General features: G+C 48.5%; 1 protein-coding gene across 2 annotated transcripts in view; it reads right to left on the bottom strand.

The window, feature by feature from the left end:
* The window catches only part of Srrm3 (serine/arginine repetitive matrix 3), a 69,137-nt gene that overhangs the window by 32,089 nt on the left and 23,727 nt on the right, over positions 1 to 13,321 (bottom strand). For both annotated transcript variants that reach the window (XM_076923195.1, XM_076923193.1), the window contains exons 2-3: positions 7,458 to 7,714; positions 3,154 to 3,255 (exon numbers count right to left, since the gene is read on the bottom strand). In XM_076923195.1, the coding sequence (XP_076779310.1) occupies positions 3,154 to 3,255; positions 7,458 to 7,690 (335 nt within the window). In that variant the 5' untranslated portion in view covers positions 7,691 to 7,714. The remainder of the gene's footprint in view (positions 1 to 3,153; positions 3,256 to 7,457; positions 7,715 to 13,321) is intronic.

The raw sequence follows: 13,321 nt of genomic DNA, 5'->3' as shown, positions 1-13,321 counted from the left end.
ACCCACAGTGCTGAACTCCTGCTGGCATTACAAGTGTGTGCCAGCACACCCCGTGTCTTTAATGCCATTATATGCACCTAGTTAGAAGGCTTTTGGTTTAACCCTCTCCCTACATGAGTGATGAAACGGGAGCTTTGTGCAAAACTTGGGAGAGCTATGCTGTAATAGAGATCACAAGTAAAACCAACAGTGATCCCGTTTTCAGGCTGGGACTGAAAGCCCAAGTGGATTAAATATATGTTTGCCTAGCATGTATGAGGCCTGGCACTCCATTCCCATGGCCTAAACTGAGCGTGGTGGTACATACTTGCAATCCCAACACTCTGAAGGTGGAGGCAGGAAAATCACAAGTTAAAAGTCAGGCTGGAGAGATGGCTCCGTGGTTAAGAGCACTTGCTGTTCTTGCAGAGGACTGAGTTTGGTTCTTAGCACTCACGGCAAACGGATTACAACCACCTGCAATTCCAGTTTCAGGGGATCTGATGCTCTCTTCTGGCGTCTGTGGGGTCTGCACATGTCCATGCTTTCTCTGTCTCTGTTTTTTGTTTTGTTTTGTTTTTTTTGAGATAGGGTCTCACGATGTAGCTCTGGTTATTCTGGAATTACCCTAAGTAGACCAAACTGGTCTTACCTGCATCTGCCTCCTGAGTGCTGGGATTAAAGGCTTGTGCTACTATGCCCAACTGTTAAAAAAACAAACAAAACCAAAACCAACCAACCAAACAAACAAGGAATAAAAGAAGTTCAAGGTTATCCTCAACTACATAGCAAATTCCAGGCCATATTGGAATACATGTCACACACACACACACACACACACACACACACACACACACACACACACACACAGAGAGAGAGAGAGAGAGAGAGAGAGAGAGAGAGAGAGAGAGAGAGAGAGAACACACATACACACACACACAGACACACAGACACACATACAAAATTACTGTTATTTTTTCTTCTCTTCTCTCTCTCTCTCTCTCTCTCTCTCTCTCTCTCTCTCTCTCACTCACTTGCTTTTTTGAGTCAAGGTTTTTCTGTGTAACATCCTTGGCTGTTCCGGAACTTTCTCTGCAGACCAGAAACTCACCACAAACCTACAAAGATTAACAACCCTGGCTGTCCTGGAACTCACTCTGTAGACCAGGCTGATCTCAAACTCACAAAGATCCACCTGCCTCTGCCTCCCAAGTGCGGGATTAAAGGCGTGTGCCACCACCACCCTCCATCAGAAACCATTTACAAATATTTGTCATTTGTGTGTTTGCGTGTGTATGAATGCATGCTACATGTGTGCAGGTGCCTAAGGCCAGAAGAAGCCTTTGGGTCTCCTAGAGTTGGAGTTGCAGACAGTTGGGGGTAGCACAACAAGGGAACTGGCAACTGAACTCTGATCTGCAGATCAGTTATGGCTCTTAACTGAGGAGCCATCACTCCAGGATCTGATTTTTTTTTTTTTAATCCAGTGTGTTTCATTAAGGTTGCACACAGGCCCATGAGAGAGGAGTTACTTGCAGGATAACTTAACAGGGGCTACACCCACTAAAGAAAATGTTTTTTTGTTTTTTGTTTTTTTTTTTTTTTCATCTCGTGGGCCAACAAGACGGATCAGTGAGTAAAGGCACTTGCTGCCAAGTCTGATGACGTGAGTTCAATCCCTAACACCCACATGGTAGAAGGAGAAAATTAACTCCCAGAAGCTGTTCTCTGACCTCCACATGCACACCCTCGCATGCATGTACACTAACGCACAGTCACACAGATGCACATACAATAAGTAAATAAATGGTAGAACAAAACCTAAATGTTTCTTTCCTAGCGACCATGAACTGCTCATAGAACCTTGGAGAGGGTTTTCTTTTTTTGAGTCAGGGTCTTTTTATATATCCCAGGCTGGTCTTGAACTCACTGTGTAGCATGGCAATCATTCTGTCGCAGAACCTGAAATCATTAAGTAGGTTTTTGTAGAACAAAAGTGGACAGAAGTCTGGGGACTCAGGAAGGCATCTGCTTCTGAGCTGGGCCACTGCTGAGGGAAAGACCAGGAGCCCCTCCAGCTTCTTGTACAGCCTCAGTACCAGGTAGGGAAAGGACCATTAGCAAGGGGGACCCTCTGAATGTGTCCTGGAAGATTTGCTGAGTACATTGTCAGGCACAGCACTGGGCTACACTTTGCCATCTCTTCAATTCTTCATTTTCTACAGTTTTTTCTCCCATGCTGGGGATTGCATTTAGGACCTCCAGCATGCTAGGCAAGTGCTCTAAGGCTGAGCCCCAGGCCCTCATTGGGGTTTTTTAGGCAGGAGCTCTACCACTGAGCCACACCCCCAGCCCCTCACTGAGGGATTCTAGGCAGGGGCTCTACCACTGAACCACGCCCCCAGCCCCTTACTGGGAGATTCTAGGCAGGGGCTCTACCACTGAGCCACACCCCCAGCCCCTCACTGAGGGATTCTAGGCAGGAGCTCTACCACTGAGCCACGCCCCCAGCCCCTCACTGGGGGATTCTAGGCAGGGGCTCTACCACTGAGCCACGCCCCCAGCCCCTCACTGGGGGATTCCAGGCAGGGGCTCTACCACTGAGCCACGCCCCCAGCCCCTCACTGGGGGATTCCAGGCAGGGGCTCTACCACTGAGCCACACCCCCAGCCCCTCACTGGGGGATTCCAGGCAGGGGCTCTACCACTGAGCCACGCCCCCAGCCCCTCACTGGGGGATTCCAGGCAGGGGCTCTACCACTGAGCCACACCCCAGCCCCTCACTGGGGGATTCTAGACAGGGGCTCTACCACTGAGCCACACCCTCAGCCCATTGACATTTGGCTTTCTACAATCTAGGGCACATCCCATGCTTATTCTGGAGTTCATTTTACAGGTAGGAATAACCAACTTACTGACTAACTTGTAGCTAGCCTGTGGCCACACTGTCAGTTGGTTGCAGAAGTCCCCTGGCTGGTAGCCCATAGACAGGACCCAGGTGGGCAGCAAATGGCCCTCAGGGATCCTCAGTTGTCTGTACCTTGTCCATGAAATCCTTCATTCACCATCCCCTAATGGCGCATCTGGACAACACCTCCTGCCCCTCACTCCTAGTCCTCCTCCAGTTGCAGTGTGAGATGGATCCTCCCTTACCACCATTCAGGCAAATACTCACATGTGGGCCCCAGGCCGGTCCTCCCTGGTCAGTACGCCCTCCTTCTCCATCAGCATCTGCCGGAATGTCCCGACCTTCTGCCGGATCTCCTCTTCTGAGTACCTGTGGGGAACAGGGGACATGAGGGCTTTGCCGCTAACCCTAGGTCACTCCTTCAGCGCACCCCCACCTGCTCTCCAGCCCTTGCTCACTGCCCACACTACAGTGGCATCTACTGTTTTATAGGTTTGTTACTCTATCTCAGTGTACACTCTCCCCCCATTTCCTTCACTCTCCATGCCTCCCCACCTACCTTCTGCTTCGTTCAATCTCTTCCTTCATCTCCCTTATTTTCTCCTCCCTTCCCCTCCCTGTCATCCTTTCTCCCCTCTCTGTATTTTATATTTCTCCCCCTCCCTCCCTCCTCCCCTCTCTCCCTCCCTTCTCCTTTTCTTTATTTCATTTCTATGAGTACACTGTCACTGTCTTCAGACACACCAGAAGAGGGCATCAGATCCCATGACAGATGGTTGTGAGCCACCATGTGGTTGCTGGGAATTGAACTCAGGACTTCTGGAAAAGCAGTCAGCACTCTCAACTGTGGGGAGCCGACAGAAGGTGGCTATCGTCCTTGCAGCCATCTTGAGCCATATACCCTGACAAGAGACTTGATTACAATAGCCTACAACAACTGAGTGCACTCTGATAACATCTTGTTTTAGATACCCAGGATTTTCTCTTGGGTGTGTGAGACTTTTTTTTTTTTCCCTTGGTTTTTCGAGACAGGGTTTCTCTGTGTAGCTCTGGCTGTCCTGGAACTCACTCTGTAGACCAGGCTGGCCTCGAACTCAGACCTCCCAAGTGCTGCGATTAAAGGCGTGCGCCACCACCACCTGGCATGTGTGTGAGACTTAAAGGTGTGTAATTTAAGGGCATGACATAGAGATCAGATTTAGAGACAAGACCTAAGGGCATGACTTAAAGGCATGGCTTAGAAGTGAGACATATAAAAGGTGAGAGGTAGACAGAAGAAATTATTATTAAGTATTAGGCACTTGGAGTAGGCACTTGAGACTCGAGACAGGCAACTTGGATTAGACACTTGTACTTGGATGAGACTCGAGACTAGAACTTGGAACTGGAAACTTGGAACTTGGAGGCACTAGGGACTAGGAACTAGGGACTAGGAACTCAAGACTTGGGACTTGGACTAGGAAGAGAGACTGAAGAATAAACGGGACTGAATCACACTCTGTCTAGTCTCCATTCTTCGAGTCCATCCTCACTCTCTCTCTTGCTGAACCCCAACCCGAGGACCAGAGCTTGGGGCAGTGCGGGCTCTAACAATTTAGCCCCCAAGGCTTTTGGCAGTGTGGGTTCCAACATTGATAGAGTGGTCCCTGACATTTTGGCCCCCAAGCGTGGGACAGTGCAACTCTCAACATTTTTGGCGCCCAACATAGGGCAGCTTGGGCCACAACACTCAACCACTGAGCCAACTCTCCAGCCCCCTCCTTCTTAATACTGTTTATTATTAAGCTCATGGTACGAACTGTAAAAGTTTTAATTCTTACTTGAGTATGGCTGTTTTGTCTGTGTATCTGTGGACCACATGTGTGCCTGGTACTCAAGGAAGCCAGAGCAAGGTAAGAGATCTCCTGTGACTGGACTTACAGATGGCTGTGAACCACCATGTGAGTACTGAGAATCAAACCTGGGTCTTCTGGAAGAACAGCTAGGGTTCTTAACCACTGAGTCAGCTCTCCAACTCCTCTTTTAAAACAGTGTCTTGCTGTGTAGCCCAGGCTAGCCTGTAACTCACTTGCAATCCAAGTTGATCTCTACCTTTTAATACCCCTGCCTCAGTGTCTCAGGGCTGGGGTCACAGGCTGCCCCTCAGGGCTGTGCACACACAGTCCATGCCCGATGTGGCACTAACAGTTTTCTGGGGCTGTTAGTGAATGAGTCTTGGGTTATAGCCTCCAGGGTTTCCACTCTTTAGAATGGAAGACAAGGGTTGGAGAGATGGCTCAGCCATTAAGAGCACTGATTGCTCTTCCAGAGGCCCCGAGTTCAAGTCCCAGGATGCCAGAATTCACTCTGTAGACCAGGCTGGTCTTGAACTCACAGAGATCCACCTGCCTCTGCCTCCTGAGTGCTGAGATCAAAGGCGTATACTCTCATTCCCTGGGTCTTTGTTTTTGAGACAGGTTCTCGCATAGTCCGGGCTGACCTCAAGCTGGCTGTGTCGTCAAGAACAATCTCACATCCCCGATCTGTGTGCATCTCCCTCTGAGGTGCTGGGACTGTAGACAATGTGCCACATCACATGGTCTTAGGTAGTACTAAGAATGGAAGCCAGGGCTTTAGACATAAGCAATCCTAAACCCCAGCCCCAGCCCAAGGCCTGAGTTTTATTGAAATTTGAAGTGTGTCATATGATAGAGGCCAAGGGCTGTCTCTGGAGCTGGTAGATCCTAGTCAGGTTCCCATATTCAGGCCTGTGTCCATTGGGAGTGGGAGTGTCTCACTAAACCAACTTGGCACTAAACAATTTTAAAAGTTTTTTTTTTTTTTAATTTATTAATTTATTTTTGGTCAAGCATAGTTGCCTTTAATCCCAGCACTTAGAAGGAAGAGCTGGGGGAATCTTAGAGTTTGAGGCCAGTCTGGTCTATATAGCAAAGTTCAAGGTTAGTAAATTTTTATTTATTTAATGTGTGTGAATGCATGTGATGTGTATACATGCATGCGTGCATATCTGTGCATGCACATTTCTCTGTGTGTGTGCAAGCATGTGTCTGTATGTGTGTATCTGTGTGTGTGTCTGTGTGTGTGCATGGTATGCACGTGTGACTCAGGCCAGGAGTGACTTCTGAGCCCAGGACCATCCAGCTCAATGACTAGATTAAGGGGAAACCACAGTTTAAATGTCATGGTGACTTTGCAGGAAGCCTGGTTACTTAGAAAAACCTCTGTCTTCTTGCCTGACTAGCTCGGCATCTCTATCCATTTTATAGATTGTGGAAACTGAGGCCTTGAGTTGTTATTTATGTTTATAGGTCTTTATGCTTTCAACACTGGGTATATCCAGGGCATGGGGAATGCATTCCTGGGGCTTCTGTGAATTGGAGCCTCGTCTAAAGAATAAATGACCAGCTAGGCTTCTGGCTCTGCTTAGCTAGTCCACAGCCTACTTCCTTGCAGGATTAAGCTGCTGTTTCCCAGTGTCCTTCAGACTCAGCACCAGGCTCCAACCCAGACACCCAGCCCTCCCTGAACACTTCAACCCTATTCCAACCCTTCCCTTGCTCTGCCCAACCTTTGTTGACCCTGCCAAAGCCAGCATTGTAGACTAGGATCAACGTTCAATCAGCCTCATCAGATGTGGCACCTGCCACAAGCCTGATCAGGCCCTGGCCACATCCCAATTTTGCTTCTAGATCCACTCACCATGCCAGGCCAAGCTCCCTGCTTAGTCCTGGTCTAGGCCACGCCCCACCCTGTTGCACCAATATTCTGGGCACAGCTCCACCACATCCAGGGCAGGTCCTTTCAATTAGAACAGCCATGCCCCACAGCCTCCCCCCATCCACTGTTGGGGCACCAAACTCTAGCGTGCAGCCCATCTCAGTCCTGGCTGCACCCCTCTCCGGCCTCCTCTTACGTTGCTCTGCCACACAAAGTCCCTGGGCACAACTCTACCACTGCCAAGAGCTCAGACAAATAGCCTCGCACTTCTCCCGGAAGTAAAGCCATTCATTCCCTATCCAGGCGCCCTTCTGGAGAGTTTAGCTACACCCCTACTCTGCCATTCCTCCCCGTGCCTCCATACTTACATCCACACTCTTGCTCTGGCTTTATCCTTCCTTACTCCTGCTAGACACTATGCCTAGCCCCGCCCCTCCCTCTGCACCCAGCCTCAGTGCGTGCAGGACGGCTGCATAGACTGGGTGTACCCATTACAACCACATACCAACCATACCCTTTGGTAGGCCCCGCCCTTGCCCACTTCTCCAAGCATAAAGCACATCCCAACCACGCCTCTACTCTGACTCCTCCTCACCAGGTACTCAGTCTCTGGTCTTGCCCCGCCCCATTCTGCTCTGATTCCGCCTACTATATCCAACCTGTCTGTGTCTGCCCTGCCATGCTGTAATAAGCCCCGCCCCCGACCTCCAGCATAGCCACTGCTAGCCACGCCCCACCATGCTCACCACGCCCTAGCCCCGCCTCTGACAGCTCCAGCGCCAAGTCTCGAACAGTTTGATCTCGCCCCACCCACATCTCATCTGGCCCCGCCCCTCCCGCCACGCCCTACTCACCCCTGCTCCTCCATCATCTCCTGCAACTCCATGCACTTGAGCTCCACGCGCCGCTTGCGCTCATGGTCCAGGATCTCCCGGTGCGCGCGCTTCACCAAGCCCGGCTCGGCGGCGCGCAGCTCCTCCTCCGTGCGCGGCCAGGACCCGGACGAGGCGCCGGGCTGCGGGAAGCCATTGGCAGCGTCCGGCGGAGCTGGCATGCCGGTAGCCCCGTTGTTCACGGTGGAGGACATGACACAGGTCCTCGGCGGCGTGCCCTGCGGGACAGATAAATCACAAGGTGGGGTGGTCACTCACCTCTTGGCCACTGGCTGAGCTCTCTATGACTTAATCCTGGAGGTTTAGGGCCCACTCGTGGCCCTAATCCGCTTGTTCTCACGCTGTAGAGGGAGGGGCGGGTACCGTCACTTCAGGACATGAATGTATTCCACACCACTCTTTCGCCATCTGTACAGTGGGTGGGTGCAGGCCAGATCTTTGTATTTTGTTTTTCCTTCACTTATTTTTCCTTAGACAAGGTTTCATATAGCCCAGCCTGGCCTCCAACTTGCTATGTAGTCGAGCGTGACCTTAAACTTCTGATAGTTCTCAGTCTCCTAAGTGTTGGGATTTACAGGCATGCGCCATCACACCCGGTTTATGCAGTGCAGGGGATGGAACCCCAGGCTTTGTCCATGCTAGGTAAATGCTCTACCCCCGCTATGCTCCAGTCCCTCCAGTCCCAAATAACTTTAGAGAAAATCTTATATGACACTACTGACATGGCTCAAAAGATAAAGACATTTGCCACCAAGCCTGGCTAGAGTTCAAAACTCAGAACACATACACACACACACACACACACACACACACGCACGCACGCACACACACACACATACACACGCACACACACACGATGGAAAGAGAGAACCAACTCTTGCAAATTGTCCTCTGACCTTCATATACCGAAACTGTATGTAGCACATGCTCACACAACCCAATAAATGACACAGAAGTTTTTGTTTTTGTCTTCTTTTTTCTTTTCTTTCTCTTTCTTTCTCTTTCTTTCTTTCTTTCTTTTTTTTTTTTTTTTTTTTTTTTTGAGACAGTGTTTTTCTGTGTAGCCCTGGCTGTCCTGGAACTCACTCTGTAGACCAGGCTGGCCTCGAACTCAAAAATCTGCCTGCCTCTGCCTCCCAAGTGCTAGGATTAAAGGCGTGCGCCACCACTGCCCTGCTTTTTTGTCTTTTTTTTTTGGTTGCTTGTTTTGTTTTTCTTGAGACAGGGGCTCTCTGTGCATCCCTGGCTGTCCTGCAACTCTCACTGTGGACCAGGCTGGCCTCCAACTCAGAGATCTGCCTGCCTCTCCCTCCTGAGTGTTGGGATTAAAGGCATGCGCCATCATGCCTATAGGGCCTATGAATATAAAATTTCAAAAATCTTATTTTCTTGTGCTGGGATGAAACCCCAGGACTTCATAAATGGCAGGCAGTTTACCACTGAGTTACAGCTTTAGCCTTAAAAAAAAAAAAATATTCCTGGATTTGACGACACATGACTTTGGTCCCAGCACTTGGGAGGCAGAGGCAGGCAGATCTCTGAGTTGGAAGCCAGCTGAGTCTGCAGAGAGAGTTCCAGGATAGCCAGAGCTACAAAGAGAAAAACAAAAACTAAAATAAAAAGACATTAAGAACTTATTTTATGTGTGAAAGTCTTGGCTACATGTATGTATGTGCATCATATGTGTGCCTGAGTTAGTCAGAAGAGAATCCCCTGGAACTTGGTTTATGGGTAGTTGTGAACCACCATCTGGGAATTGAACCTGGGTCCTCTGCAAGAGCAACAGACAAGTTCTCTTGACCACTGAACTGCCTCTCCAGTCCAACTTCAGCTGTTTTGTTTGCTTGTAGTGCTGGCACTCAAACCCAGGACCTGGTACCTGCCAGGTAAGTGCTTAACATCTTTGGCTGCATCTCCAGCCACCGGGCTCAGATTAAACCAGCCATCGCCCAGGACACACTGTTGTAGCTTTGTTCAGTGTACTGCTGACTTCCAGCCTGCATCCACAGCAACCCTGCAGGAATGGGGGTTTCTCCCCTTTCATTCTCTTTTCACTCTGGGTGTAGTTTCAGTCTTCACTGCATCTGGCTAACTCTTCCAAAGCTAACGTTGCAGGGGGTAGTCTCAATAGGAGCACCTCTCCTTTGTTCTGGAAATACTGCTCCCAAGGACTGCCCAAGGTGACATGGAAAATTAGCTTTCTAGAGAGCCATGTCCTCTGAGTGCTAGGGGTAGAGCAGAGGCCTGGTTTGGAGGCAAGAAGCCTTGACACTGGTAGGCCAAAAGTAGAAAACACACACACACACACACACACACACACACACTCTCGACACACACACACACACACACACACTCGACCTCTATCTTAACAGAGGGAACCGCCTCCTAAGCTATTTCCGGGTCCTTTCTCCAAGGCTCTGCTAGTTGCTAAGCAACTGAAGGTCTCATTCTCAGGGTGTGGGATGCAAAGGATAGAGGGAAGGGTTGGGCATGTATAGATTGGAGCCATCTCAACAACACTCTTTCCTCTCACTCCTCTGGGGATTTGCACATGCCAGGCAAGCACTATCCCAACTGAGCTATTACCTCAGCCCCAGTTAGCTTTTTTAAAAATGGCCTGGACAGATATCTCACCAACAGGGTTATAGACCAGGCTCCTTTACTCTTTGCTGTGTGACCCTGAGGATATTACTACCCGTGTATGTCTGAGTCTCTGATCCCCAAATGTGGCTAGGAACACCATCCACATTCCTTATGATGGGTGAGCTTCTGGAGACTTACAGAAGGAAGTTGCTTGTGATGGTTTTAATTGTCAATTTGACACCATCGAGAATCACCTGAGAAAGGAGTCTCAGTAAAGGACTGTCTGGCTTGAGTTGGCCTGTACGCATGTCTGTTGGTGGTTATCTTGAGTACATTAATTGAAGTGGGAAAGACCTGTCCACTGTGGGTGGCATCATTTCCTAGGCAGGGAATCCCAAACTGTTTAAGGGTGGACGGTGTGAGCTGAGCACTGTCACGTGTGCTTGAATTCATTGCTCTCTGCTCTTGGCTGTGAATATAACATGACCAGTTGCTTCAACTCCTCAACACCACGACTTCCCTGCAGGGATGGAATTTAACATTGACTTGTGAGCCAAATGAATCCTTGACCTCTTGAGTTGCTTTCGTCAGAGTAATGCTTTTTTTTTTTTCTTGGACAGGATCTTACTATAAAGCTCTGAGCTGGACCTGGCCATGTAGACCAGATTGGCCTCAAATGGACAGAGATCTGCCTGCCTGTGGCTCCTGAGCACTGGGATTAAAAGCCATGTGCCATAACTTCTGGCCCTTGACAGAGTATTTTATTACAGCAACAAGAAATTGAGACACAATCCTAACTCATCCCTCTTCGTCTCTAACCTAGATAATTTCCCACCTCTTCCCATGGAACAGCCCTGAACCTCAAACTCAGTTCTCCTCAGTGGCACACACACATATACACACATACACATATACACATATGCATACAAACAACACACACATATACACACATACAAACAACACATACACACATACACATATATGCACACAACACACATATACACACATATACACACATATACACACAAACAACACATACACACACATATACACACAATACACATATACACACATACATACAAACAACACACACATATACACACATACAAACAACACATACACACATATACACATATATATACACATATACACATATATACACACATACACATACACACATATACACACATAAACACATACATACAAACAACACATACACACATATACACACATACATACAACACATACACATAAACACACACATATATATACACATACACACATATATACACACATACACATACGCACATATACACACATACACACATACATACAAACACATACACACATACACATATATGCACACAACACACATATACATACACATATACACACACCACACATACACACATACATACAAACAGCACATACACACATACACATATATACACACAACACATACACACATACACATACACACATATATATACACATACACACATATACACACATGCACACATACATACAAACAACACATACACACATACACATATATACACACAACACACATATACACACACCACACATATACACACATACATACACACATATACACAAACACTTATCCCCCACATCTACATACACATCACACATACACATATATAGACAAACACACACATATATAGACACCACACACACATATACACACCACACACACCATACCACATACCACACACATACACACACATTTACCCCCCACATCTACATACATACCCACCCACATACACCCACACACACACAAAACACACATACACACATAAACATACCATACCACACACACATAAACACACCACACCACACGCACCACACATACACAACATGCACACATCTATACACACATACACTCCCACCCACTCACATACACACACACACACACACACACACACACCACACACACACACACACACACACACACAATTTTGATCCATCACCTCTGACCTCACTATGGTTCCCATTAATCTACTTATTCTCGCCTGTGACATCATCTCTGTCCCCCATCTCAGCATCTTGCCAGGCCTCCCTGCCCTCAGACCCCTCATCTTCCATGAACAACATGGAACATCAGCCCGGGCCACATTAGCCGACTCACGTCTTGACTCAATATTAGACTCAAATAGCCTGTTATGTTGGCATATCACTGTGGCACAACCTTGCCGTCATATATCTTCCCTCTTTCTTACCTCCAGGTCTGCCAACTTGCAGCTCACTCTCCCATAATGCTCTTTGTTTTTGAGATGGAGTCTTACTCCATAGTCCACACTGATCTCAAACTGCCACGTCTCCCAGGTTGGCCACCAATTCACTTTGCCCACCCTCAGCCTCCTGGGTGCTATAGTTCCAGGTTGTAGCCACCATGCCTAGCTTCTAGGATGCTCTCTCTACAGACTCCCAGCCACACTCACAGGCACAGTCAACTTTAAGAAGCCTTTCTGCATCCTGATGGCTGGTGCCACCCTCTCCAATCTCTTGTCACTTGCTGTTGTCACTGTGGATTTACAAGCCTAGGGTAGCCCTGGAGCTTCTGAATCTTGTTATCAGTCAAGTGCCTACATAAATGGAGTTCAGTGAACGGAACTGGAACAAATCAAAGACTGTTACAAAAGGTGGGTGGGGTAAGAACACGTGGCACAGTCAGTCCTGCTGTCTGCACACTCACCTTGTTCTGTCTTCTTAGTTTTCCTTGTGCTGGGAATGGAATTCACAGTTCTTCCCATGCCTGGCAAGCTGTCTACCACTGAGCCATGCCCCCAGCCCCTCACTGGGGGATTCTAGGCAGGGTCTCTACCACTGAGCCACGCCCCCAGCCCCTCACTGGGGGATTCTAGGCAGAGGCTCTACCACTGAGCCACGCCCCCAGCCCCTCACTGGGGGATTCTAGGCAGAGGCTCTATTGCAGAGTCACGCCCCCAGCCCCTCACTGGGGGATTCTAGGCAGGGGCTCTACCATTGAGCTATACTGCCATCTTGGGATTTTACCTCTTGCCACATTCTGTTCTAAACCAGCTCCTAGCCTCTAACTCCCCTATTTGGTCATTGCTCGGGTTGCTCAACTGGGTTAAAATTTCTGTTTTCTTCTTTTCCACCCAAGGAGCTTCTATTTATCCTTTGGAGTCCAGCCCAAATATTACTTCCCCATGGAAGTCTTGATCTAGGTGGGGGGTTTGAATCACTCACTCCCCTGC

The sequence above is a fragment of the Arvicanthis niloticus genome, chromosome 24 (assembly GCF_011762505.2).
Source record: "Arvicanthis niloticus isolate mArvNil1 chromosome 24, mArvNil1.pat.X, whole genome shotgun sequence".
Taxonomy (NCBI): Eukaryota; Metazoa; Chordata; class Mammalia; order Rodentia; family Muridae; genus Arvicanthis; species Arvicanthis niloticus.
The sequence above is the reverse complement of the archived record's forward strand: the minus strand, read 5'-3'. Positions and strand labels throughout refer to the sequence as shown.